At 45.9% G+C, this 26772-nt stretch overlaps 2 protein-coding genes across 3 annotated transcripts in view; one reads left to right on the top strand and one right to left on the bottom strand.

Annotated features, from left to right (window-relative positions):
* Nucleotides 1–26772, top strand: part of LOC130202345 (MAM domain-containing glycosylphosphatidylinositol anchor protein 2-like) — a 181589-nt gene that overhangs the window by 41834 nt on the left and 112983 nt on the right. For both annotated transcript variants that reach the window (XR_008833335.1, XM_056427817.1), the window contains exon 2: nt 21345–21484. Coding sequence is in view for 1 of the 2 variants with exons in the window: in XM_056427817.1 (XP_056283792.1) it covers nt 21345–21484 (140 nt within the window). In the remaining variant the exon portion in view is untranslated. The remainder of the gene's footprint in view (nt 1–21344; nt 21485–26772) is intronic.
* Nucleotides 1054–4727, bottom strand: LOC130202346 (low choriolytic enzyme-like). The gene is made up of 8 exons (XM_056427818.1): nt 4646–4727; nt 4532–4550; nt 4007–4045; nt 3747–3893; nt 3547–3664; nt 1515–1693; nt 1346–1427; nt 1054–1218 (listed from the first exon to the last, which is right to left on the bottom strand). The coding sequence occupies exons 1-8, from the start codon at nt 4724–4726 to the stop codon at nt 1092–1094; spliced, it is 792 nt and encodes a 263-aa protein (XP_056283793.1). The 5' UTR covers nt 4727; the 3' UTR covers nt 1054–1091.

Below are 26772 nucleotides of genomic sequence, written 5' to 3'. Positions count from 1 at the left end.
CCCAAGACTTCAGATCTTCTTCATCTGGTTTCGGCACAGTCTTCGCCAATAAACACACACACGCACACACACGCACACACCACTCTTCTTTTAAAGCTGTTATCACATGAATATACTGTAGATCTTCCCGCTCCCTCTTTAATGTTTCACAAGGCTTCGGGACCCGAGGCCGGCCCATGAGCCGACAATCAGAGCGAAGACGAGATATTCCATCGGATGTTCTTCTCGGTTTACACACTCCGGGTCCAGAGAGACGGCGCTGGTTAGACTCCATTGATCGTGCATTGATTCCCCGGACCGAGGCCTGTGTGTAAGCCAATCAGGGGATTGGTAATCACGCTCTTCATTTAAGTCTCTCGGCGCTCCTCTTTTTGGAGCGTGAACAGAGCCGGAAGCGTTAAATATTTCAACAAACAAGGATATTTGTTTTAAATATTGCATGCGGAGAACGATTGATACAAACTGAAACGACGTCACGCAACATTCGAGGCGCCGGGGCGCCGCCCACCTTCCCAGAGCTTTCCTATTCACTGCATCATGGAAATAGTGCATCATGGGAGGAGTGCAAACTTTTAGACTCAAGGCTCCTTCGTTGATTTCATCCTGTTTTTGTGGGAATTTCAAATGAATATTTTGGGTTTTTAATGGAGCATCACTTAGTTATTTATAAGTTAAAGAAACAAAAGAAAGCCTGAGCACAATCTGTTTTCTATTCCCACAGACTAATGGAGCCCAAAATATCCCACAACTTGAACCCCCTGTTCTGGTTTCTCAAAATGCATCATTAAAAACAACGCGGCTGTGAGGGGTCATTGGCTCTGTGAAGGTCGGGTAGGGGTCGATGGAAGAGAAGGTCGCCTCGAGGTTTTGTTTTTCTATCCTGTCACACCAGTCCATTCAGACATGTTTTAAATGTGTCACTCAGTGGTGTGAAATCAATCAAAACAGACGTGAAGAAGACTCGGTAGACTTCGCGTCTCTGACACCAAAAATTGGTCGACTTCCCCTGTTAAGTAAACGGCGAAAGACAAAGCGCTGAATAAAACGGTTTTATTGTTATACTGTCGCCTGAACGTCACACAGCAGTAACTCTAACATTTGTAGAGCTTGTTGATCCGGAGGAGGTCCAACTCGGACATGTTTTCTCTCTGGCCAATGGGAGCGCTGGCGTCGGGGATGGGAACGATGGTCACCTTCCTGTTGGTTCCAAAGGCCGTTCTGCAGATTTGGACAACGGGGAAATGGGGAAACCATCAAACGCATATCATTCATAACTTTAGTTTCTTTCGTTATGGAGTATATTGAGGTTTCTCCACGAGGGTGTTAAAAAGTCAACGCGCGTTACCTTCCGTAGTGCATCACGGAGGTGTAGTCGTACTTCGTGTTCAGGTTATTGCTGTCCTTCTTCTCAAAGTTGATTAAAAAAACTGAAGAAAAGAAAGAAAAGACATCAATGAATAACGGAGAGATGTACCGACGGATAAGGAAAAACAGGAACAAAGGCCGATTCTTACAGTTCTTGAGGTTCTCCCAGTTGATCTTGATGTAGTTGTCGCGGTCGCTGCGCGTGTGCTCGTGGTAGAAGCCCAGCGCGTGCAGCAGCTCGTGCTGGATGATGCCGTGATGGACGCAGCCGAACCGCTGCAGCGACACCATCTGCTTGTCTCCGATGCGACCGAGCAGAGAGAAGCAGCTGGCGGCCGAGAGGGGGCGGTTAATGTGTGACCCCTGACCCCTGACCTGTGGTCTGCTCTTCTTTTGTTTGAGCTTCTAGAGCTCTTATGTATATTTCCTTATTCCAGACTCATGGGTCCATAAAACAACAAACACAAATACAACAACGGTATATAAAATACAATACGATACGAGGACACAGGTCCAGCCATACAGGAAGGAGGGAACCATACGGGAAGGAGGGAACCATACGGGAAGGAGGGAACTATACAGGAAGGAGGGAACTATACGGGAAGGAGGGAACTATACGGGAAGGAGGGAACTATACGAGAAGGAGGGAACTACACGAGAAAGAGGGAACCATACGAGAAGGAGGGAACTATACGGGAAGGAGGGAACTACACGAGAAAGAGGGAACCATACGAGAAGGAGGGAACTATACGGCAAGGAGGGAACTATATGAGAAGGAGGGAACTATATGAGAAGGAGGGAACTATATGAGAAGGAGGGAACCATACGAGAAGGAGGGAACCATACGGGAAGGAGGGAACCATACGGGAAGGAGGGAACTATACGAGAAGGAGGGAACTATACGAGAAGGAGGGAACTATACGGCAAGGAGGGAACTATATGAGAAGGAGGGAACCATATGGGAAGGAGGGAACTATATGAGAAGGAGGGAACTATATGAGAAGGAGGGAACCATACGGGAAGGAGGGAACTACACGGGAAGGAGGGAACTATACGGGAAGGAGGGAACTATACGGGAAGGAGGGAACCATACGGGAAGGAGGGAACCATACGAGAAGGAGAGAACCATACGGGAAGGAGGGAACTATACGAGAAGGAGGGAACTATACGGGAAGGAGGGAACTATACGAGAAGGAGGGAACCATACGGCAAGGAGGGAACTATATGAGAAGGAGGGAACCATACGGGAAGGAGGGAACTATACGGGAAGGAGGGAACTATATGAGAAGGAGGGAACCATACGGGAAGGAGGGAACCATACGGGAAGGAGGGAACTATACGGGAAGGAGGGAACCATACGGGAAGGAGGGAACTATACGGGAAGGAGGGAACTATATGAGAAGGAGGGAACCATACGGGAAGGAGGGAACCATACGGGAAGGAGGGAACTATACGGGAAGGAGGGAACCATACGGGAAGGAGGGAACTATACGGGAAGGAGGGAACTATACGGGAAGGAGGGAACTATATGAGAAGGAGGGAACTATATGAGAAGGAGGGAACCATACGGGAAGGAGGGAACTATACGGGAGTGCACAGTGACGGCCATCTTGGATCCTTTAAGATACTCTGTCTTCCCCATAACATGAATGCTCAGTTAATTATTGAACTTTAGTTGCATTTTATTTCTATTTGTAGCCATTTGGAGTCTTTGTGGCATTTTTAGTATCTTTCTTGAGGTGGAATTGTGTCTTTGTAGCCATTTTGCATCCCTTTGCTGCCATTTTGCATCCCTTTGTTGCCATTTTGCATCCCCTACTGACACTTCTCTGCACAGACATATTGTATCCTAGAACACGCCGCACAAATTATGATTGAGAAAGTTGTCATCCAAACTTTTAAGTTCAGTCGGTTGCCTGAACTGGACCTCAATGACCCCTCCCCCACTGCCGCTTCTTCTTCTTCTTTCTTTTTCTATTCGTCTTTTTTCTTTTTTCCTTCTTCCCTTTTTCCTTCTTCCTTGTTTCTTCTTCTTCTTCTTCTTCTTCTTCTTCTCTTATTATCTTCCTCCTCCTTCTTCTCTTATCTTCCTCTTTCTTTTTCTCTAATCCTCCTCCTCCTCCTCCTCCTTCTTCTTCTTCCTCACTCTACATTCCTTCCGCGCTTCAGTCATCCGCTCACCCGTTCCTCGGCTCGATGGTCAGGTACGCCCTCTGTCTCCGACGTGGAACGAAGCGAATGCAGGTGCGCTCCCCGAAGCCCTTCATGGCGCCCAGGATGGTGCTCTTCTCGGTGACGTCTACGATCGGGGATCAAAGCCGACGCTCGTTAGCGGCGTCTCAGATTTAGCCGCGCGAGACGAGGAAACATCAGAAACGTACCGTATTTGTCGCTGATGAGGAACGGGACTTCCACCAGGCCGTTGGCCGACTTCTCCCACAGACAGCTGTACTGCTTGTTGAGGCACTTCTGAGCGTTCCGGGTTTTCGGAACCATCATGTCTCCTTCCAGCAGGAACTCATCGGATCCTGGTGGGAAGAAATAAATAAACGGGCTTTTTAAACTAACCGGCAGAACGCCAGTGAAACCCAGAGAGGTTGCCGAAGCAATAATGTTTCCTTGTGATGTCGTGTAAACTCACCGTTGTTCATCCTCAAAATAATGCTGGTTATGTCGGTGTCTGTGAAAAAAAACAGAAGTCATGCATCTCTTATTTCTTTTAACCCTCCTGTTACCTTCACATTTACAAACATCTTTTACCCTCGGGGTCAATTAAAACCTGCAGAAAATTATTAGAATTAATATTGTTTCCCAAGTTTAAGTGTGAGGTACTTTATGTTTGTTTGTCGACTACCTAAATAGCCCTTTAAATAAATAAAAAAGTTGATATTTCTTATATGTTTGACACGGTGACAAACAGCCTGGGGTCAAATTGACCCCAAAGAACACCGATGCGTACAAGTTGTGTACAGGACAGTGAAAACACATCATGTGAATATGTTTTCCCAGTTGTCCCCAATAAATGAGAAAAAGTCATGAAATATGAAGCAAAAAAAATGTCGATTTTTTTTTTGGAGACGTTAAACATTGAATGGGGTCAAATTGACCCCAAAGGTTAAACAGTTGAGTAATCAATGTGGTGATGTAGTGAGCTTCTGCCACTTACCATCATCAGCACCGTGCTCCTGTGGGAAATGAAATGGAGTATTTAAACTCCACGTCCACACAGACGACATCAGGAATGTGTCAAGCTGCTCTTCACGGTATCGAGTTTACTCACCACGTCCTTGCCGGCGCAGCAGAGGCCCACGAGCAGCAGCGCCGCGAGAGAAGACAGGGCTCCCAAATCCATTTTTGTCATAGTCAAGACGTCTCTTCTACTCGTCTCACCGGGGGGTCTGATGCTGATGCTGAGACCCACTCGGCGCCGGGTTTATATATGCGGGCTGTCAGCCAGTGTGTGTGTGTGTGTGTGTGTACGGAGATTATCGGAAGGTGTCTTAAACACACAGCTGATGGGAGTGCCCACCCAGGCCCACCCGGGCCCACCCTGTGGCCTCAGTGGGATAATCTTGTTCTGTCGGGGGGGATTACACTACAATGACCAAAGGCTGCTGTCGGCTCTCTCGGCATCACGACATGAGGTCTGGGCTCGTCTTTAAGTTTTATTCTCGAAATATATATATATATATTTTTTTATTTTTTATTCAGTCAATCAAATCAAATACAATACAATATTATCCTATAAAATATACAAAAGAGAAAGACTGAAAAGGTATAGGTAGAAGCAAAAAAATGCTTATAAATTCCTATCCTAAATTGAAATCAAAATAAATCAGAAAATTAATATAAAATAAAGAAGAAAATAAAACAACAACAAAAAAACAATAAACAAGATAAAAAACAAAATATATTTATATATACTACCACATACATCTTCCATATTAATCCGTTTTTAATTACATTTATAACTCTCAAGAATTTTTTTATAAATAATTCCCTTAAACAAAAAGGAGTCAGACGCTCCGTTTGGGAAATTCATCTTAACCCTCCTGTTACCTTCACATTTACTACCATATTTTACCCTCGGGGTCAATTTGACCCCAGCAATTAAAACCTCCAGAAAATTATTAGAATTAATATTGTTTCCCAAGTTTAAGTGTGAGGTACTTTATGTTTGTTTGTTGACTACCTAAATAGCCCTTTAAATATATGAAAAAGTTGATATTTCTTATATGTTTGACACAGTGAAAAACAGCCTGGGGTCAAATTGACCCTAAAGGGTTAAATATGTGGAGGCGCTGAAGAGGAGGGCGATGCCGCGCCAACACACATACAGGACAAGGAATAAAGCACGACGTCAGTATGGAAAGATTGTTTTAAACTTTTTTTTATTTGTTCAGTTTCAAAATAAAGGGCGAGTTGTGACAAACTTTCGCTCCCAAATTAAAATGAATGGAGCATTTTTTCTGCCGTTTCAAAATAAATGAAATAAAAAAGTATTTTTTTTGACGAACTTCTCAGTCGTGATTGTTTTCTGCCTTTTGTCAGAAATACTGGTACTAGATTATTTTATGATATTTATCTTTTGGTCAATCAAGACAAGAGTCTGCATTCATCCGTATGAGAATAACTGACATAGCTGCTGTATTTAAAACAGTCAACGATAAAAACACGAAGAATTCACCGAAAAACTGTATGAATCCTTCAATGAAATAATAATTACAGTAATGAATAAACGGAGCGGGAGAATTTTTTTAACATATTCCAATGTCTGCACCTGTGTGGATCCAGTGTGCGCCTGTGTGTGTCTGTGTGCGCCTGTGTGAGTCTGTGTGCGCCTGTGTGAGTGTGTGTGCCTGTGTGGATCCAGTGTGCGCCTGTGTGTGTCTGTGTGCGCCTGTGTGAGTCTGTGTGCGCCGTGTGGATCCAGTGTGCGCCTGTGTGCGTCTGTGTGAGTCTGTGTGAGTGTGTGTCTGTGTGCGCCTGTGTGAGTCTGTGTGCGTCTGTGTGAGTCTGTGTGCGTCTGTGTGCGCCTGTGTGTGTCTGTGTGAGTCTGTGTGCGTCTGTGTGCGTCTGTGTGCGCCTGTGTGTGTCTGTGTGAGTCTGTGTGAGTCTGTGCGCCTGTGTCCATCCAGTGTGCGCCTGTGTGTGTCTGTGTGAGTCTGTGTGAGTCTGTGTGTGTCTGTGTGCGCCTGTGTGTGTCTGTGTGAGTCTGTGTGCGTCTGTGTGCGTCTCCGCGAGCTGAACTCTGGACTTTCTAAAGGTTTAAATCCTCGTCGTTTCAGTCTTTTTCAAAGAGAGGATCGACATCCTCAGTTTCTTCAACGTGTACAAAAAAAAGTTATTTTGGTTTTAGTTGGTCGGTTGAAAAAAAACTACAAAGAATAAAGACACTTGAAGGCATCGCATTTGGCTCTGCACATTTCTAAAGACCATTGCGCATTATTAATAATGGTCATAAATGACTCATTTCCCACTTTACTGTGACTTCAAGTGTGTGTGTGTGTGTGTGTGTGTGGGAAGTGGAGCAGATGGGACATTTTGGCCCGTTGTCCCTGAACACAACCCCCCCCCCCCCCCCGATTACCCTCCGCTGGGCGAGAGCCCTCCGTGGGCAGCCAGTGACAACAGTCGATGAGCAATATCAATGTACCTAATGGGCCATTAAACAACGTGCTTAACGTTTAGGAACGCGGGTGGGACCCCCCCCCCCCCTCGTGAAAACAAACTGCATCTCGCTCACTGGACGTGTTCTCATGACTCCAGACACTTCCTGTTCATTTCCTCTCCAGATGACTCATCTCTCATCTGCCCTTTTCTCTCATAAAAAGTATCACTTCGTCTCTAGCGCTCTCTCTCTCTCTCTCTCTCTCTGACACTCTCTCACTCTCTCTCTCTCTCACTCACTCACACACTCTCTCTCTCACTCTCTCTCTCACACACACTCTCTCTCTCTCACACTCTCTCACTCTCTCTCTCTCACTCACTCACTCACACACTCTCTCTCTCACTCACTCACACACTCTCTCTCTCTCTCTCTGACTCACTCACACTCTCTCTCTCACTCACTCACACTCTCTCTCTCACTCACTCACACACTCTCTCTCTCTGACTCACTCACACTCTCTCTCTCACTCACTCACACTCTCTCTCTCACTCACTCACACACTCTCTCTCACTCTCACTCACTCACTCACACACTCTCTCTCTCTCACTCACTCACACACTCTCTCTCTCTCTCTCACTCACTCACACTCTCTCTCACTCACTCACACACTCTCTCTCTCACTCACTCACTCACACACTCTCTCTCTCTCTCTGACTCACTCACACACTCTCTCTCTCTCTCTCTCTCTGACTCACTCACACTCTCTCTCACTCACTCTCTCACTCACTCACACTCTCTCTCACTCACTCACTCACTCACACACTCTCTCTCACTCACACACTCTCTCTCTCTCTCTCTCTGACTCACTCACACTCTCTCTCTCACTCACCCTCTCTCTCACTCACTCCTCTCACCACTCCTCTCTCTCTGACTCACTCACACTCTCTCTCTCTCTCTCTGACTCACTCACTCTCACTCACTCCTCTCTCTCTCACTCACTCTCTCTCCTCTCACTCACTCACTCACACTCTCTCTCTCACTCACACACTCTCTCTCTCTCTCACTCACTCACTCACACACTCTCTCACTCACACACTCTCTCTCTCACTCACTCACTCACTCACACACTCTCTCTCTCTCTCTCTCACTCACACTCCTCTCTCCTCCTCACACACTCTCTCTCTCACTCACTCACACTCTCTCTCTCACTCACACACTCTCTCTCTCTGACTCACTCACACTCTCTCTCACTCACTCACTCACACACTCTCTCTCTCTCACTCACACACACTCTATCACTCACTCACTCACACACACACACTCCCTCTCACTCACTCACACACTCCCTCTCACTCACTCACACACTCGCTCTCTCACTCACTCACTCACTCACACACTCTCTCTCTCACTCACTCACTCACTCACACACTCTCTCTCTCACTCACACACACACACTCCCTCTCTCACACTCTTCCTCTCTCTCACACACTCCTCCTATCTCTCTCTATCTCCCTCACCCCCCCCCCCCCCTCTCTCCCTCTCTCAATCAGTGAAGGTAAACATCTTGTTCGCCGCTAATTGACATTCAGACAAACCGGGACCACAAACACATTGAATATGAACGCCGTCTTAATTGCGCGAATTACCAGACTTGTAAGAGCATTTTGTTCAATTAAATCAGGTGTACTTATTTATTCATTTATTTATTTATTGTCGTAATGCGATTGGATTGAGACCCGGCTGAACGTTCAGGGGCTGCATGTGTTGGATGGAACGCTTCAGATTCTGTAAAACGGTCTTTATGCTGGGAGAAGTGTAGAAGTGAGGAGAACTTCAGGCTCGGTCCATGTTGGAGAACATTATTGTAAAAAAAAAAAGTAAGAGTACCTCATAATATACGTATACATATATATATGTATGTGTCTATGTATATATGTGTATATATATGTTTATATATGTATATATGTGTATATATACATATATATATGTATATATATATGTATTTGTATATGTATATATATGTGTATATATGTATGTAGATATATGTGTATATATGTATATGTCTAAATATTTATGTATAGATATATTTATATTTATATATATGTGTGTATATATATGTATTTGTATATATATATGTATTTATATATATATATATATATATTTTGTATGGAGGCCAGAGTGTGACTCATCACTTTCCCCTCCCCGTCTAGAACTGATGACGTTAGAGAAGTGGTTACAAGCCTACGTTCCACCTCCAGGCTACAGCCACTGATATAAAAAGCCTTTTGTTCGCATTGAAGTATACATTATTATTATTATAGTATGTAGAACAATTGTATTTATTCCTCCCATCGCTCATTTAAAAAAGCACAGCCCACAAAGCTTTTCATTGCTCATTATTTGGGTCGACAACTTTAACGTGACGATATATTTTTGATGATATATGATTTTAAAAATATCATCCATTTGACAAATACACAGGGGTTCGTACGGTCATGGAACAACTGGAAAAGTCATGGAATTATAACATGGTTATTGCCAGGAAAAATGTCCTTTAACCCTTGTGTTGCCTTAGGGTCATTTTGACCCGAATCAATATTACACCCTCCCCCCGCATTAGGATTAATTTGACCCCATTCAATGTTTAATGTCGGTGTTCTTTCGGTAGTCAACAAACAAACATAAAGTGCCTCACACTTAAACTTGGAAAACAATATTAATTCTAATAATTTTCTGGAGGTTTTAATTGCTGGCGTCAAATTGAACCCAAAGGGTAAAATATGTTAGTAAATATAAAGGTAACAGGAGGGTGAAACATTGAATCGGGTCAAAATGACCCAAAGGCGGGGGGAGGGTGTAATATTGATTCGGGTCAAAATGACCCTAAGGCAACACAAGGGTTAAAAAAATTCTATCCCGAAAGTCGTGGAAATTGTTGTCCATGGAAGTTTGATTAAAAGAATTAACATTTATATAAATATTCTTTTAATCAAACTATTGTCTCTCATTCATTTGTGTCATATATATACTTGTGTATACACGGAGATTTCACAAAAGGTTTGGTGATGGAAATGTGGTTTAGGTCATGGAAAGGTCGTGGAAAGGTCATGGAAAGGTCATGGAAACCTATTGGTCAACATGTGTATGAACCCTGATACAAGTTGTAATTCTACTCCAAATAAATGAGGTTCAGACATTATTTAAGGGATCAATATTACTCTTTTGTCTTTAATTATCTGCTTTAATAGGCTCTTATGAATACTGCTGCACGTCTGCAGACGTCTGTGTTGATCTTGGAGTGAAGTTCCTCGTGTGTTGTGAATAAATTTAAGGGTTTTGTAAATAACGCAACGCTAACTCCTCAGCGGCCACGCCCAGCTGAGGGGCGGCCGCTGTTAGCGCTCGGCTTATAGTCTCAGGTCAGACGGCACGCGGGTCTTAACCGCCTCGTCGGCTATAACCGCCTTGAATATAGACGTTCCTTGAATATAATATCGAAAGGTCCTCAAATGGTGAGTAGTTATCGCTTAAAGTTGCTTTAAGTGATCATTCAAGAATGAATTCATCTTTATTTTAGCCTAAATTATTACGCCTGTAGTTTTTAACCGTGTCTAAAATACTGCATGTGACAACATAGGTAACATAATGACATCAACTAAATAACATAAGAAGAGTTTTACTCTGAATAATTTAATTATTCTTCCTCTTCCTCTTAATCTCTGCTTCTTCCACCTCCTACTTTAAATTCCCCAGTCACAGTGCATATGTAAGCTTTTACTTATACTTATTATTTTTCACCCTCATGTTGAAAATCCCCTAATGAGGGTTTAGGCGCTGCTATTTCTCATCTTCATCGTGTGTGTGTGTAACATCTCGCGGAGTAAGCACCCTTCAGTTAACGTGACGCGCTGGAAAGGAAAACTCAAATCCATTAAATCTCCCCAAAAAACTCCCAGAAACCAAATTAATTTGCGCGAGTTTATATCTTTTAGTGTTGTCACGGTTACGCGTCTTGCGGCCAATTAGCGTGAACCTAAATTAAACGGCGTGTAGCGGACCCCCGCCGGACAACAGTGAAGCGTACTGATGTTCCCCGAATTTCCTTTATTCATGTTCAGCCACGAGTCGTGTTGACGAACAGACATTTAAGAGTGCTTCTTTTTCTTTTTAATTTCCAGAAATCACCGTAAGAACTATATGGAACAAATAAAACAGAAATGAACTCTTATGAGTGTAAAAATTAAGTCAATGACATTCAACTATACAGTACATGTGGACATTAATCACAACATTTTCCTTTTCTTAAAGGGCACATATAGCTAAAATCTAGCATTAGCATCATATCACAATACATTTTACAAGTTAATAAAAAAAGAAAGCCATTAAACATGTAGTCAAAGCCCAAATGAAACACAAAGTACCGTGTTCCGGTTCCGGCTCGGTGCTTAGCAGTTAATGAAGTAAGAAAAATACTCATGAACACCTTTTCCTTCAGTACTCCGTTAGCTAACATACTTTTTGCGAAGTCATGTTACGAGATTTACATCTACTTCCGGTTCTCGCCGGAAGAGCTTCAAATTTAATTGACACAAAACATTAAAAGGCACATTTAGTACCGTGTTCCGGTTCCAGCTCGGTGCGTAGCAGTTAATGAAGTAAGAAAAATACTCTTGAACACCTTTTCCTTCAGTACTCCGTTAGCTAACGTACTTTTTGCCAAGTCATGTTACGAAATTTACATCTACTTCCGGTTCCCGCTGGAAGATCTTCAAAATAAAAGGACCCAAAACATTAAAAGGCACTTACAAAATAAAGGCTTGGCGGGAAATAGTCAACATATTAACAGAATCTTTTTTGAGAGTGATTTCCAAAGCGGCGTTTCCCGAGGTCCGTGGTGCCGATGGAGGAAGAACGTCGTCTCCGAGTGCGTGAGCGAGAGATCTCCCAAAACCCATTTCCTGTCTGACTGAGAACAATGAGGTGTTGGTGGACTGAGTTATGGACACACACACACACACACTGGAGGTGTTATGGATAGCTGCGTTCTGCCAGCCAGCAGGCAGCACCGTCAGCCGCCCCTCGCCGTGGGCTTTGATGGGACAATCAGTTCACTCCCGGAGTTCGCCGCCAGCCAATCGTCGGACAGTTTCTTGGCGCTCAGATTCTTGAGCGGTTTGCCAGAATACTCCATCCTCAGTGAGCTCTTGCTGGCTCGCCGCTAGCCAACCAGTAAAAAGAAAGCCGGGTGCTTCGCCGTCGGCCAATCGTGTGAGTGTTGGCAAGAGTTTGGCGTATATTTCTAGATCGACGGCAGAACCGCTGCGCCTTTTTTTGCGGGCCGATCTGGACGTTATCCTTCCCTACAGATGTCCGATTAATGTCGTTTAGGGAAATCAAAGCGCCGCGACACGGCCCACCGTGCCAGCCGGGCAGCGGGGACGGGCAAACCGGTAGAATGGGGTATTAAAGGCTTTTTAATTATTCCGCCACGAGGCTCCGTCAGGGGGTCGTGGAGTCGCCGGGGGGGCAAACGTGTAGTTTCACACTTCCGACCCGACGACCTTTCTTAACGGGACCGTTAGCCGGCAGACGCTGCTTCACTATGAAGGTCTTTCCTTTTAATGAGGTTCTACATTTACCAGCATGTCCTCGTAAAAAGGCCTCTAGGTTTCTTCCTCATAAACCTGGTCACGGTCGCTTTAATGGGCTTAGAGCGCACCACGTCCACGTCCATCAGCGTTGGATCGGATCGCGGAGGCTTTCGGTCGACTCTCGTTTTTCGGTAAAATGCACTCGGCGTGTTTTTTATGTTGCAGAGGTTGCAAAAAAAACAAAACATGGTAAATGCAACCTGACATCCGCCCATTCCAAGCAATTTACACAATTAAAGCCGACTTTACGGTTTCCCCGAGTCCTTTCCGCTCTTGCGACGCACTTTAAAGGCAAACTAGACAAAAAAATTTATGCTCGTTGGACTCGGAGAATGTTTTAAATTACACTCTATTTATTACTCCGTATGATTACAGTGGAAAAGCATAGGGATTAAGTCTAATACACACCACTTTCAGAGGAGACGCATGTTATCCTTATTTTTGTGGGCAGTGCTGGTGGTTTAACTGAATAATAATCTATGAAAACATGAATATTCTTTTCTAGTCTTGGAGAAATTGTGTTTCAAACCCTTTTTGTGCTGAGAAGTCTTCCAGTGTGAAACTGTGTGATGACGACGGCACATAAATCACGAGGCTTCATCGTGGCTTCATAACAGGCTTCCTAATAAAACCTCATTATTTTCTCTCTAATCCATTATTTAGTATTCGGAAAGTTAGAAAACAAATTGTGAACTGTCACAACTGGCACATTGCTTGTTTTGTCTGAGCAATTCCATTACTTTTCAATTTAGTTTATTTTATATAGCCCAATATCACAAATTACAACAACAGTTTTACGACTAGTTTTCTGTTAATTTACAAGAGTATTGTGTAGTGCAGTTCAAATCATATAAAACACATCAGAGTCGTGATGATGGAGGATTTATTACATCGCCTTACACATGTGCTGAGGTCCAATAAGTCTTCAGTGTCTGCCTGTTTTGGTTCTGCTCGGTTCGCTGCCTCCACATAGACAAATAAAGGTTCTTAAATGGTTCTTTAAAAGGCTTTGTGGTTCTACGGAGAACCATGACCAACTGAAGAACCATTTATTTTGTTTGAGGGACCATTATAGGTCCTTTGAAGAACTCTTTAAGGAAATGGTTCTCTAAAGAACCCTGGTTTGAAAAGTTCCTTGTGGAACCAGAAATGGTGCCTTAAAGAACCATTTTTGAAGGTTCTTTGAGACACCATCATAGGTTCTTTGAAGAACTCTTTCATGAAATGGTTCTTTAAAGAACTCTGCTTTTAAAGGTTCTTTGTGGAACCAGAAATGGTGCCTTAAAGTAAGAAAATGTAAGGTTCTTTGAGACACCATAATAGGTTCTTTGAAGAACTCTTTAAGGAAATGGTTCTTTAAAGAACCCTGGTTTGAAAGGTTCTTTGTGGAACCAGAAATGGTGCCTTAAAGAACCATTTTTAAAAGGTTCTTTGAGACACCATAATAGGTTCTTTGAAGAACTCTTTCCTAAAATGGTTCTTTAAAGAACCCTGGTTTGAAAGGTGTGTGTGTGTCAACTTGTGTGTGCAGTAGAACGTGTTTGCATGTGTGTGTGTGGGTGTGTGTGTTTTCCTGTGATGCTGCAGTCACGTATGAACGTCTGTATGTGTGTGTGTGTGTCAACTTGTGTGTGCAGTAGAATGAGTTTGCATGATTGTGTGTGTTTTCCTGTGATGCTGCAGTCGCGTATGAATGTGTGTGTGTGTGTGTTTTATTGTTCCGTACAGTACACACCCTGTGCTACATCATCCGTGCGACACACTCCTCTTCTCCGATCGCAGCGCAGGCCGAGCGCTGCGTGCGGTGTGCGATCAATACGCTCTGACAACCTATGACATCATAACAACACACGCGTGCTGCCGGCTCCTCCCACACGCGTGACCCCGGCGGAGGAGTCGCTCCTCGCCGTCCGGCGCGTGAGCATAAAAACATTTATTTATCGCGCGACACCTCTTGGCAGCGGACTCTGAAGGTTTTCCAGGGACTTTCAGGGATTCTGAAGGTTACGATGCCGTTAAAATTAATTCACACTCATAGAACCAGAGCCAACGTGACCTCAGATCACGATGACGGCGCTGTTTTATAACCACAACACGAATAACAATCTGATTTAATATCGCCGGCTCCGCTGGAAAGGGGGAATAAAATATCGATCAAGTCATCCGTACTGTTTAAGTTGAGTCCCTTCATCCATATCAAGTCACGATGGATGCTGTCAAACAACAACAACAATCTCTGGAGGCGAATGTGTGAAGTTAGTCGGCAACGCGGCTCATTGTTTGTTTGTATTTTTATTCAGTCAATCAAATCAAATACAAAACAATATTATCCTATAAAAAAAAATACTAAAGAGAAAGACTGAAAAGGTATAGGTAGAAGCAAAAAAAATGCTTAGAAATTCCTATCCTAAATTAATATAAAATAAAGAAAAAAAAACAATAAACAAGATAAAAAACAAAATATATTTATATATACTACCACATACATCTTCCATATTAATCCGTTTTTAATTACATTTACAACTCTCAAGGATAAAAAAAAAAAAAATTGAATCATGAACGAATGCATTATAACACAGGTGTCAAACACAAGGCCCGCGGGCCAAAACCGGCCCACCACGTCATTTTATTTGGCCCCTGACGGCTTGAAAGACACATGATCACCTTTTATATCCTGTGCTTTTATTTTGAAGGTTTCAAATTAAATGGATTTGTGTACAATGTTCTTGTGTGCAATATTTCTACTCTCAAATAAACAATCAAATGCAAAGAAAGCTTTTCAAATTCAACAATATGTTCGGGAGTAGTTTCTACAGCGCTTCAGTTACACCGGCCCTTTAAGAGGCGGCCATGATGCTGATGTTGCCCACGGTGAAAATGAGTTTGATGCCCCTGCATTATATTGTTGAAATGCACTTTTCTAGGTTTGCCTTTTCGCCTTTTCGGGGTCACTGAGAATTACTGAGGTCATAAGTCACATTTATATTCACTTCTTAATGCATGGGCGCTTGCCAGCAGGTGTTTTCTGCCATCTTGGTAACGATATTAGTCCCTTTTCTTAAGTTTGCTTCAGTTTTCATTCAAGAATCTCTCAAAGATCCGTCGCAAGCCACAGATTCCCTAAATGTTTTTACTTGAAAGGAAGACAATGAGAGCGTTTAGCTAGCATGTCCATTCGGAGCGGGTGGAGACCAAAGCCGAGCTTAAAGGAGCGCTAACAATAGATCCTAAGATGACAATGTTGTGTTTAAAACGTGTTGGCCAAATATGGCTGATTCTCAGATACCTCAACAAAAGTGTGTTGCTGCTGCATTAAAGCTACAATGTGTGTCTGTGTGTGTGTGTGTGTGTGTGTGTGTGTGTGTGTGTGTACATGCAGATGGTGGGGTGGGAGTGCGGGGCAAAATGCACACGTATGCACAACGACGGCGTTTAATCTTGAGTGTGTGTCGAGCAAAATAAACAAGTTGCATCTCAGAATCAACTCTAAATGGGTTTTTTGGGACTTTGAGGATCCGATCAATCAGGAGCATTGATTATTTTTTGTTTTGCGCTCCTCCCATCAGTCTGAGTGGCAGATGTGTCTCAACATCCACATGTGCCGTCAGCAGAAAGTCACCCGACCTCTCATTTGACCTATTGACCTTTCGCTTTAGAAAAGTAAATTATGGATTAATTGGCCGTAAACGTTTGTCGAAGGATTCCCGCGACGCTACCAAACGGAAGTTTTATCGGACGGTCGATTTACTTTACTTTACTTTCAAGTTCATTAGGATGAGGATACGTCTGGCTTCAGGCTCGAGGCGCTGCAGCGTGGCTTCTGTGTGTGAGCGCACACGGATGGAGAGACGCACATTATTCACATCGATTTACATCTCAAGTGAATGTAAACGTGACCTTTTGGAAGCTTTCGAGGCTTTATGGCAGAAACGTACAGCAGCTGACTGTGGACTGTTCTCTACTTTTACGGAAGTGAAATATCTGAATCGCCTTCCAGGAATCTTTTGAAACCCAGTCTGGAGAATCATATCAGTTTTATGTGAAGTAAACAATGTGTTGCTCTATAAAAAGCTTTCTAGAAATAAGAAATATATGATTTTGAGCTGTATTTCCGTGGTATTTAGGAAGTGTTGTGCATCACAATAAGCACAAATTGCTTCAAAGTAGTATTTGTTGTTCAAGTTATTATGAAAACAAGTCCCTATATTTCACTGAAATGTTACTTCATACATGATTGTGACTTATATCACAACAATTAGACCAAAAATTCACACAGAATAATAATATATGTCTTTTTATTTTGTTATATTTAATTATTTTAGAATTTTATTTCGGTATTTTTACAGTCTGACAAGAAATAAATCCTTTGCAAGTAATAAAAGGATCAAATAAATCAAGCATGCATCTGGCCATGAGGAAAAATGTAATAAAAGTAAATGTTCAAGCAAGTAAATAAGTGAAAATAATAATAAGAAAAAACAACAATGAAAATTCGGTCCAACCATCAAATAAAAAAAATATATATTCAAAGAGTTTTAGTTTCTTATACTTGTATATATATATATATATATATTTTTATATAGTATATTATATATGTATATACAGGACTGTCTCAGAAAATTAGCCGGCAGGATTTTCCGTCCACCGCGCGGACAGAACAAAGACTCTCTCTGGTAAAGATCGTGGAGGGGGGGTATGTCTCATGATAAACAGATCTTGGTGCAACCAAAGTCATGTACATACTCTCAAGTCGTTCTGTTCCCCGGACCTGGAGTACCTAATGCTCATGTGTCGACCATTCTGGCTACCGCGGGAGTTTACAGCAGTCACCGTAACTGCTGTGTACATTCCGCCTCAAGCTAACACGGACATAGCGCTGAAGGAACTCTACGGGCGATCAGCGAGCAGGAGTCGGCACAACCTGAGGCTGCTTTCATTGTGGCGGGGGACTTCAACAAAGCGAACCTGAAGAAAGTTCTCCCGAAGTTCTACCAACACATAAAAAGCAACACGAGGGGGGAGCGGATTCTCGACCACTGCTACACTCCCTTCCGGGATGGATACAAAGCCCTCCTCCGCCCACCGCTCCGCAAATCGGACCACCGCTCCATCCAACTACTCCCCGCCTACAGGCAGAGGCTTAAGCAGCAACCAATCGCTGTGAAGGAAGTGCAACGCTGGTCGGACCAATCGGAGTCTATGCTACAGGACTGTTTTGAACGTGCGGACTGGGATATGTTCAGGGTCGCGTCGGACAACAACGTCAGTGAGTACGCGTCCTCAGTCACCGGGTTCATCAAGAAATGCATAGATGACGTTGTTCCTACCAAGTCGGTTCGGATTTATCCCAACCAGAAACCGTGGATAAATGGCGATGTTCGCGCTGCACTCCGACGCGTAACACCGCCTTTGACTCGGGAATATGGCGGAATACAAAGAGCCCGCTACGACCTCCGTAAGACCATCGGCTCTGCCAAGCGGGAGTTCAGGAACAAGGTGGAGGAGAAGCTCAAGAGCCATGACGTGAGAGGTGTGTGGAAGGGCTACAGACAATCACGGACTTCAGAGGAGAACCAGCGGTGAAGAGAACTCCTCTACCTCCCTCCCAGGCGAGCTAAATACATTCTTTGCTCGGTTCGACGTGAACGGCAGCCCGCCGAAGGCAGCGCCGCCCGAGGAGACCAGCCTGCTGATCATCTCAGAGGCTGACGTGCGCAGAGCCTTCAAGCGGGTGGACATCCGGAAGGCGGCAGGTCCCGACCACATCCCGGGCGCGCCCTCAGAGCATGTGCAGACCAGTTGGCAGGAGTCTTCGCAGACATCTTCAACCTCTCCCTGTCCCAGGCTGTTGTTCCTGAGAGCTTCAAGATGTCCACCATTGTGCCTGTCCCCAAACACCCCAAGGTAACCTGCCTGAATGACTGGAGACCCGTAGCCCTCACCTCGATTGTCAGTAAATGCTTGAGAGGTTGGTCAAGGACTTCATTTGTTCCATGTTGCCTGCCACGCTGGACCCATGGCAATTTGCATATCGTCAAAACAGATCCACCGACGACGCAATTGCCATGGCACTTCACACCGCCCTTTCCCACCTGGAGGAGGAACTGTTGTGTGCGAATGCTGGTTGTGGACTACAGCTCAGCGTTCAACACTATTGTTCCCGCCAAGCTCGACACCAAGCTCAGAGGTCTAGGCCTGCACTCTACCATGTGCAGCTGGATACTGGACTTCCTGTCGGGCCGCCGCCAGGTGGTGAGGATGGGCAGTACCACCTCAGAGCCGCTGACCCTCAACACGGAGCCCCTCAGGGATGCGTGTTGAGCCTCTCCTCTACTCCCTGTACACCCACGACTGCACGGCCATGCACAGCTCCAACGTCATCATCAAGTTTGCTGACGACACAACAGTGTTGGGGCTGATCACCGTCGACGACGAGACAGCCTACAGGGAGGAGGTTGGATCACTGGTACAGTGGTGCCAGGAGAACAGCCTCGTCCTCAACGTCAAGAAGACCAAGGAGCTGATCGTGGACTACAGGAAGCGGAGAGGAGAGCACACCCCATCTCCATAGACGGAGTTGCAGTAGAGAGGGTCAGCAGCTTCAAGTTCCTCGGCGTGCACATCTCCGAGGACCTCACATGGACCACGCACACCACTCACGTGGTGAAAAGGGCCCAACAACGCCTGTATTTCCTTAGGCGACTGAGGAAATTCAACATGGCCCCGCATCCTCAGAACATTCTACACCAGTACCATCGAGAGTGTTCTGACAGGTTGCATCACCGTCTGGTACGGGAACTGCACCGCCCTGGAGCGTAGGGCACTACAGAGGGTGGTGCGGTCGGCACAGTACATCGTTGGAGGTGAGCTTCCCTCCATCCTGGACATATACACCAAGCGGTGCGTGGCCAGGGCCAAACGGATGATGAAAGACAATAACCACCCGGCCACAAACTGTTCACCCTTCTACCGTCAGGCAGGCGATACCGCAGTATCAAGTGCCGCACAAACAGACTGAGGGACAGCTTCTTCAGTCAGGCCATCAGGCTGCTGAACAAGGACTGAGACCCTCATTAACACTACACTAGAACATATTCTGTGAATATCTATGGCCATGGTGTATATTTTATTACATTGTTTATATATATATTGTATGTATATACATATATATATATATAGTCTCAAAAAAGTGTATATTTTATTACATTGTTTTATATATATATATTGTCATGATGTATATTCTATTACATTGTTTTATATATATATTGTTAATACTTTCTTCTTTTTTGTGTGTGGATATTGTATAGGTTATTCTCATTCTTATTCCTTTTCTTAGTCTGCTACTGCTGTCGGGTGTTTTGCACATAAGAATTTCACGAACCGATTATACTTGTATAAAAGGGGATGTGACAATAAAAACTTGAAACTTGAAACTTGAAACTAGAGGTGAGGGAGGGACCTGCCGCAGCCGTGCGTTCTCATTGGCCCACGGGGTAACGGGCAGTTCAGGAGACACCGTCATATTCAGAATCCTAATCACCATCATCTGGTCTGTGATGTCGTTGCTCCAGAGCGTTCGCAGCTCCGTCTATCGGCCACATCTCCTCCACCAGGACGGATCCCTCCTCTGAAACACACCTCGTCGAGCCGCTCACCGCCGGCGACAAACTCCACTAAAGAGAAAACGACGTCGTAAACGACGGCGACGGCGGCTCGTCGCTTCGGGGTCGCTCCACGAGGACGACGTCGGCGCTTAAAGAGATCGTTATCGGCCTCCGTCGCCGTGGGCGCAGTGTTTGTCTGCATAAAGAAGTGTGTGTTCACGCCACCGCTGTTAAAGATCATTAATTACGGGGTGTTCCCCGACTCTCCTCCGGGGGGAGACGCCGGCTCATTGGAGGAGCTGGCATTAGCGCTTTAGCTCCGCCGCGCGCCCCCGGGGCCTCGGTTACTGCTTTGTTTCCATTTTTTATTTTTCAAGTGGCAGCCTTGAATGAATCTCCCCTATTTCTCAAGCCTTTACCCCCCCCCCCCCCCCCCCTGGATGGAGAGAGAGGAAGACGAGGAGCAAGACCGGGCCAATGCTACACGAGTAGCCGGTTAGCGTTCGTATCGGCGTTCATCAAGTGTGTGTGTGTGTGTTGGGGGGGTTAACCCGCTGAATGAGACAAACAAGGGCTCTCGGTGAAGGATACACTCTGGCTGAGACTCCCATTGCAGAGGTTTGGGGGGCGGGAGAGTCTGCCGAGAGAGAGAGAGAGAGGGGGGAGGGGCTCCGATATCAAAGGCACGTCGCCTCATGCAGTCAGTCGGCTCCTATGGAGTTTACGACTTTTGTTTTTTTCCCCAATTCGTCGTCGTCCTCCTCCTCCTCCTCCTCTTAAATCATCCCGTCCCAAAACACCTCCACTCACCGCGTAAGCCGAAGAGGAGTACACGACTTGTTTCTCCCTCCTTGCGCCCCACTGCATGCTGGGTAGCGGAGGTAGAGCGGTGACTACAGCTGTACATCTGACGTTATCGTCGTGGCGTTTTGATAAATCCATAATTGTAATAAGTAAAGCAAGAACGACAAGTTCTGATCCGGAGGTAGAGATCCGCCCGTCAGAACACGGGAATGTAATATGTTGATACGTTGATATCGGAATCTCAGGTGATCGGGATGCTAACTCGCCGCTCTGCTCTCTCTCTCTCTCTCCCCCTCTTCCCTCCCGCAGCGCCGCCCGCCGTCCGCATCATCCACTCGGGCCACGCCTGCAACGTGGAAGAGGAGCGGCACGCCGAGAGGGTCTACACCATCCGGGAGGGGGAGACCCTGGAGCTCACCTGCCTGGTGACGGGGCATCCTCGGCCACAGGTGAGGAGCCCGCCGGTCGTTGTGTGGCCTGTTTCCTACCTGCCTGTTTCCTTCCTGCCTGTTTCCTTCCTACCTGTTTCCTTCCTGCCTGTTTCCTTCCTACCTGTTTCCTGCCTGTTTCCTTCCTACCTGTTTCCTGCCCGTTTCCTACCTGCCTGTTTCCTTCCTGCCTGTTTCCTTCCTACCTGTTTCCTTCCTGCCTGTTTCCTTCCTACCTGTTTCCTGCCTGTTTCCTTCCTACCTGTTTCCTGCCCGTTTCCTTCCTGCCTGTTTCCTTCCTACCTGTTTCCTGCCTGTTTCCATCCTGCTTGTTTCCTTCCTACCTGTTTCCTGCCTGTTTCCTTCCTGCCTGTTTCCTTCCTACCTGTTTCCTTCATGCCTGTTTCCTTCCTACCTGTTTCCTGCCTGTTTCCTACCTGCCTGTTTCCTTCCTGCCTGTTTCCTTCCTACCTGTTTCCTTCCTACCTGTTTCCTTCCTCCCTGTTTCCTTCCTACCTGTTTCCTTCCTGCCTGTTTCCTTCCTACCTGTTTCCTTCCTACCTGTTTCCTGCCTGTTTCCTTCCTACCTGTTTCCTTCCTGCCTGTTTCCTTCCTACCTGTTTCCTGCCTGTTTCCATCCTGCTTGTTTCCTTCCTACCTGTTTCCTGCCTGTTTCCTTCCTGCCTGTTTCCTTCCTACCTGTTTTCTTCATGCCTGTTTCCTTCCTACCTGTTTCCTTCCTGCCTGCTTCCTTCCTACCTGTTTCCTTCCTGCCTGTTTCCTTCCTACCTGTTTCCTGCCTGCCTGTTTCCTGCCTTCCTGTTTCCTTCCTGCCTGTTTCCTTCCTACCTCTTTCCTTCCTGCCTGTTTCCTTCCTACCTCTTTCCTTCCTGCCTGTTTCCTTCCTGCCTGTTTCCTTCCTACCTGTTTCCATCCTGTCTGTTTCCTTCCTGCCTGTTTCCTTCCTACCTGTTTCCATCCTGTCTGTTTCCTTCCTGCCTGTTTCCTTCCTACCTCTTTCCTTCCTGCCTGTTTCCTTCCTGCCTGTTTCCTTCCTACCTGTTTCCATCCTGTCTGTTTCCTTCCTGCCTGTTTCCTTCCTGCCTGTTTCCATCCTGTCTGTTTCCTTCCTGCCTGTTTCCATCCTGTCTGTTTCCTTCCTGCCTGTTTCCTTCTTGCCTGGTTCCTTCCTACCTGTTTCCTTCCTGCCTGTTTCCTTCCTACCTGTTTCCTTCCTGCCTGTTTCCTTCCTACCTGTTTCCTTCCTGCCTGTTTCCTTCCTACCTGTTTCCTTCCTGCCTGTTTCCTTCCTGCCTGTTTCCTTCCTACCTGGTTCCTTCCTACCTGTTTCCTTCCTGCCTGTTTCCTTCCTATCTGTTTCCTTCCTACCTGTTTCCTTCCTGCCTGTTTCCTTCCTACCTGTTTCCTTCCTGCCTGTTTCCTTCCCGTCTGCTTCACTTCTCCTCGCTCATCTCCGAGAGCCGTGGCGTTCGACCCTGTCATCATCAACACGCAGGTGCACACCTGCGTGTTGATGATGAGCCTCCAGGTCGGAATTAGCATGCGGGAACAAAAACAGCCCGAAACATCTGGCACAAAAAAGAGAAAAGGAAAGGGGCTACCGGAGTAGAAAGCAGGCCACGGAGAAGAGACTCGGGTCCCCGACGTCTGAGAAACCGGGTTGTTGTTGTTGTTGTTGTTGTTGTTGTTTCCCCTCCTGAAGTTCTTTTATTTACTTTTGAGATCTGAACTCATTGAAAACAAGTCAAACTCTGGAAAGCAGGAAACCAGATTCCATCTCCTTCCACAATGCCAGCTGACGCAGGTGTAAATGTCAGCGGCGCCACAAACGACCCGACCGTCACGTTCTGTTCCCGCATTAATCCGGACGGCGTTTGCACACGGCACGCTAACCTTTTCCACGGCTATCGAGCGCCGCCTCCGCTCGGCTTTGATCAACTCGCCCGAAAAAACGGAGCCGACGAATTCCGCACTCGACCGAACTGAGCTCATTTAGACCAATTAATATAATCCCCACACACACACAGACACACACACACACACGCACAGACACACACACGCACAGACACACACACACACGCACAGACACACACACACACGCACACACAGACACCGTCCGGATGCCAGAGAGCATATTGATTTTCATATTTCAATTGGAAAGGTGAGGCCTCTTAAATTAGCGAGTTGTTCAGGCACACCGTTCGTCTCCCCAAGGGTGGGGGGGAGGGGGGGGGGCACCATCTCTGTCTTTTCCTCTTAATTAGAATGTGTGAGTGAGTGAGGAAGGGGGGGGGGAGATGAAAGCAGGCGAGGTTCTCTCCCGGGGTGGCGGTGGAACCCACGGCTCCGGGCTGAAGAACCGGAAGACGCGCTCTGGCGCTCGAGTTCACGACGACTTCGTCTTTTTATTATTATTATACAGTTAGATATTAATTATTAAAAATCAGCCGTTCTTCCCAAAAGTTCCACATTGAATGGAGGCTGAGTTTCCTCATCTTTTGAGAGCGCATGAAGAAAAAGGAAAGTAATGAGCGGTGATTCATCACATGTTGGGTTTTTGCATTTTTGGCAGCGACTTTAAAACATTTTCACATTATATAAACAATTGTGTGTGTGTGTGTGTGTGAGATGCCCAAAGATTACTGTCCAGATTTCTGTCCACTCCCCTGACTTTTGAGCTGTTTCTATACGCCGAGAGCTCCCGCAACGATACGGAGGGGGGGGGGGGGGGGGCTAGTACAACATCAGCACCACAAAGGACCGACCGCAGAGTTAAAGGCAGTTTGGCCCCGCTGTTTTCATCCTTATCAACATGCACACTTTTTAAATTACACGAGACGTCCCTCGGGCCTTTTAGTGTCTGGATTGTGTCCAAAAGGGTCACACAGGGGGGCCACAGGGGCCCCCCACCTCGGAGGGGAGAACACAAACAGAGGCTTTCTAATGATGAAACCATACACACACACACACACACACACACACACACACTCTCTCTCAACACTCGTCTGCCCTCCCATTTTGATTTGTCAAATGCATATATGTTCCTGTCACATACCGTTAATATGTGCAGTCCCCCCCCCCCTCCCCACGTCACATGGTCAGAGGTCGAGAGGTCACTGGAAGGATGTTGTGGAACTCGGCTCCCCGAGTTAAACACGCTTCCTTCTCTGTATTTCTAGAAGAAGAAGAAGAGAGAGAGGATGAATCAACAACAATATCGACGGTCCGTTAACTGTTCGCCAAGAGCGGCGTCGAGGACGTCGAGCGGGGGTCGCGAGCGGTGAGCATAGGCCCCGCCTCCCAGACATCGAGCGCTGTAGCGACTAAGCTCCTAATCAATCGGTCGATGAACACGAAGTTCATCTTCTGCAATTTCGGGTCTCCGAGTCGCTCGCTAAGCAGAACTGTCGCCGGCCTCTTTTTTTTGCTCTCCGCTTTTCTTTTCTTTTCTTTTTTAATGTCAATATAAATGGAATCGATGCCGATTTGAAGACGTCGCCGGCGGGTTTTCTTGACCTTCAACAGATGGAAGGATGAACCGAAATTAATCGGACGATTAATGAATCATCAATACAAAAAAAAAGACGTGACATTCGGCCTCCAGCGAACACACACACACACACACACACACACAGATCAACTGTGGGTCTTCATCCCTTCTCTCTCTTTGTCTCGGCTTCCTCTGATCACACTCTCATGGCCGCGGTCCTCATTGTCTTCCTTCATTGTCTCTGATGCCCGTGGATCAGACATCAGAGTCCCACGATGATGGAGTCATCTGCCCCCCCCCCCCCCCCCACACACACACACACACTCCCCCCCCGCCCTCCGTCCATTATGTCCACACTACTTTGTCGGAGTACCAGGCCTCCCTCCGATAGCCGGCAACGCCACGTTGCAAGCACCTTTTTTTTCCTTTTTTTCCCCTCTTTCTTCTTCTTCTTCTTTCAATTAACGGCGGGATCAGATTCAACTCTGAAGCGGGTCAGTGATCACAAATAAGCTGACCTCTGGGGGGCCCGGGGACATTTTTCCCTTTACACGGACCAATTGGAGGATGTGATCTGTGCCGGATGCTCCCGTTGACACTCGGCCCGCGGTGCCGGTGTGTTTAGCAGATGGTGTGTTTTTACTTTCTATTTTTTGGATTTGTTAGCCATGCAAACTGCAGAATCAAAGGGGGGGGGGGCGTGTCCGAGCTTCCCCCTTGAAATCCACCCTGTCCAATGCACCCGGTGCTCATTTATACGTCTTTAAATGGACTTTAACCGCAGCAAATATCCATGATTTCTTATTCCCTTCATATTGTCATCCTTCCAGTGTTTTTGTATCGTACACCTGTCGAGTCTTTGCATTTTGGACCCCCCCCCCCCTGTTGCTTCCACTGATCGCTCCATTGTCATGCTCAGCCACACTTGGCTTCACCGCCATCAGCGCCTGGAAAAAAAAAAAAGAATAGACGGCGGCGGCGAGCCGATCGTAAATCGGTCTGTTGTTATCGGGAGGGGGGGGGGGGGGTTCCAAATATTTAATATATACAATTCACTTCATGAATTTACATATATAATTTATTGAATATTTATTAAATATCCAGTTTCAAATGCTTTTTTAAAATTGATGCTCATTTTAAATATATTTCAAACAAATCTCACGTACCCCCCAGAGGGCCTTCACGTACCCCTAGGCCCCCCATTTGAGAACCCCTGGTCTAAACTTACATTTCAGGGTCATAATATATGCAAACGATTGCAAAAGGGACAGACGGGAATAATAAATGACTTCTATAAAAACGGTGGCCGGCTGGCCAGTTGGACTTATTCCGCCCGGCGTGGATAAATATTTCAGAGTTAGCTCCGGCTGAGCATCGATGCAAAAAAAAAACAGGAAAAAAAACAGGAGCCAAACGGCGTCCGGCTGTCGGCAATTATCATATCGCTCAAATCCAAGCGGCTCCTCTCGGATCAAGAGGATGTGCGTCCGTGCCGAAGGAGAGCGAAGAGGGTCAGACTGAACCAGGACTCCAGAGGTGCTCAGGAGAGGAAAGTAAAAAAAACGGGGAAGTGAAGGAATGGAGAATAGCTTCAGGGGGGAGGGGGGGGGGCACTTTCCTTTTGAATAGTCGTTTCAATGCCCACTTCTTAAGCGTCTGAAGCGACAATGCACTTATTGATATGAGAACTCAAAAGCTCTTTACACAAAGAGGCAAAAGGAAGCGACTTGATGCTGTAAGCTGGGAGGAGACTGAAATATGCTGAGGTCGCCATTAAACCGGCTCGCTTTGGGTTTGC

Source organism: Pseudoliparis swirei, chromosome 12, assembly GCF_029220125.1.
Source record: "Pseudoliparis swirei isolate HS2019 ecotype Mariana Trench chromosome 12, NWPU_hadal_v1, whole genome shotgun sequence".
NCBI classification, from domain to species: domain Eukaryota; kingdom Metazoa; phylum Chordata; class Actinopteri; order Perciformes; family Liparidae; genus Pseudoliparis; species Pseudoliparis swirei.
This window is presented reverse-complemented; position numbering and strand designations above follow the sequence as displayed.

Bases quoted from the DNA above. Each gene is read 5' to 3' on its own strand.
- LOC130202346 (XM_056427818.1), bottom strand. From the start codon at position 4,726: ATGACAAAAATGGATTTGGGAGCCCTGTCTTCTCTCGCGGCGCTGCTG. The intron at 1,694-3,546 runs GTGAGCGGATGA...CTCGGCCGCCAG, and splicing joins ACCATCGAGCCGAGGAACGG to CTGCTTCTCTCTGCTCGGTC. The intron at 1,428-1,514 runs GTAAGAATCGGC...TCTTTTCTTCAG, and splicing joins CTGGGAGAACCTCAAGAACT to TTTTTTTAATCAACTTTGAG.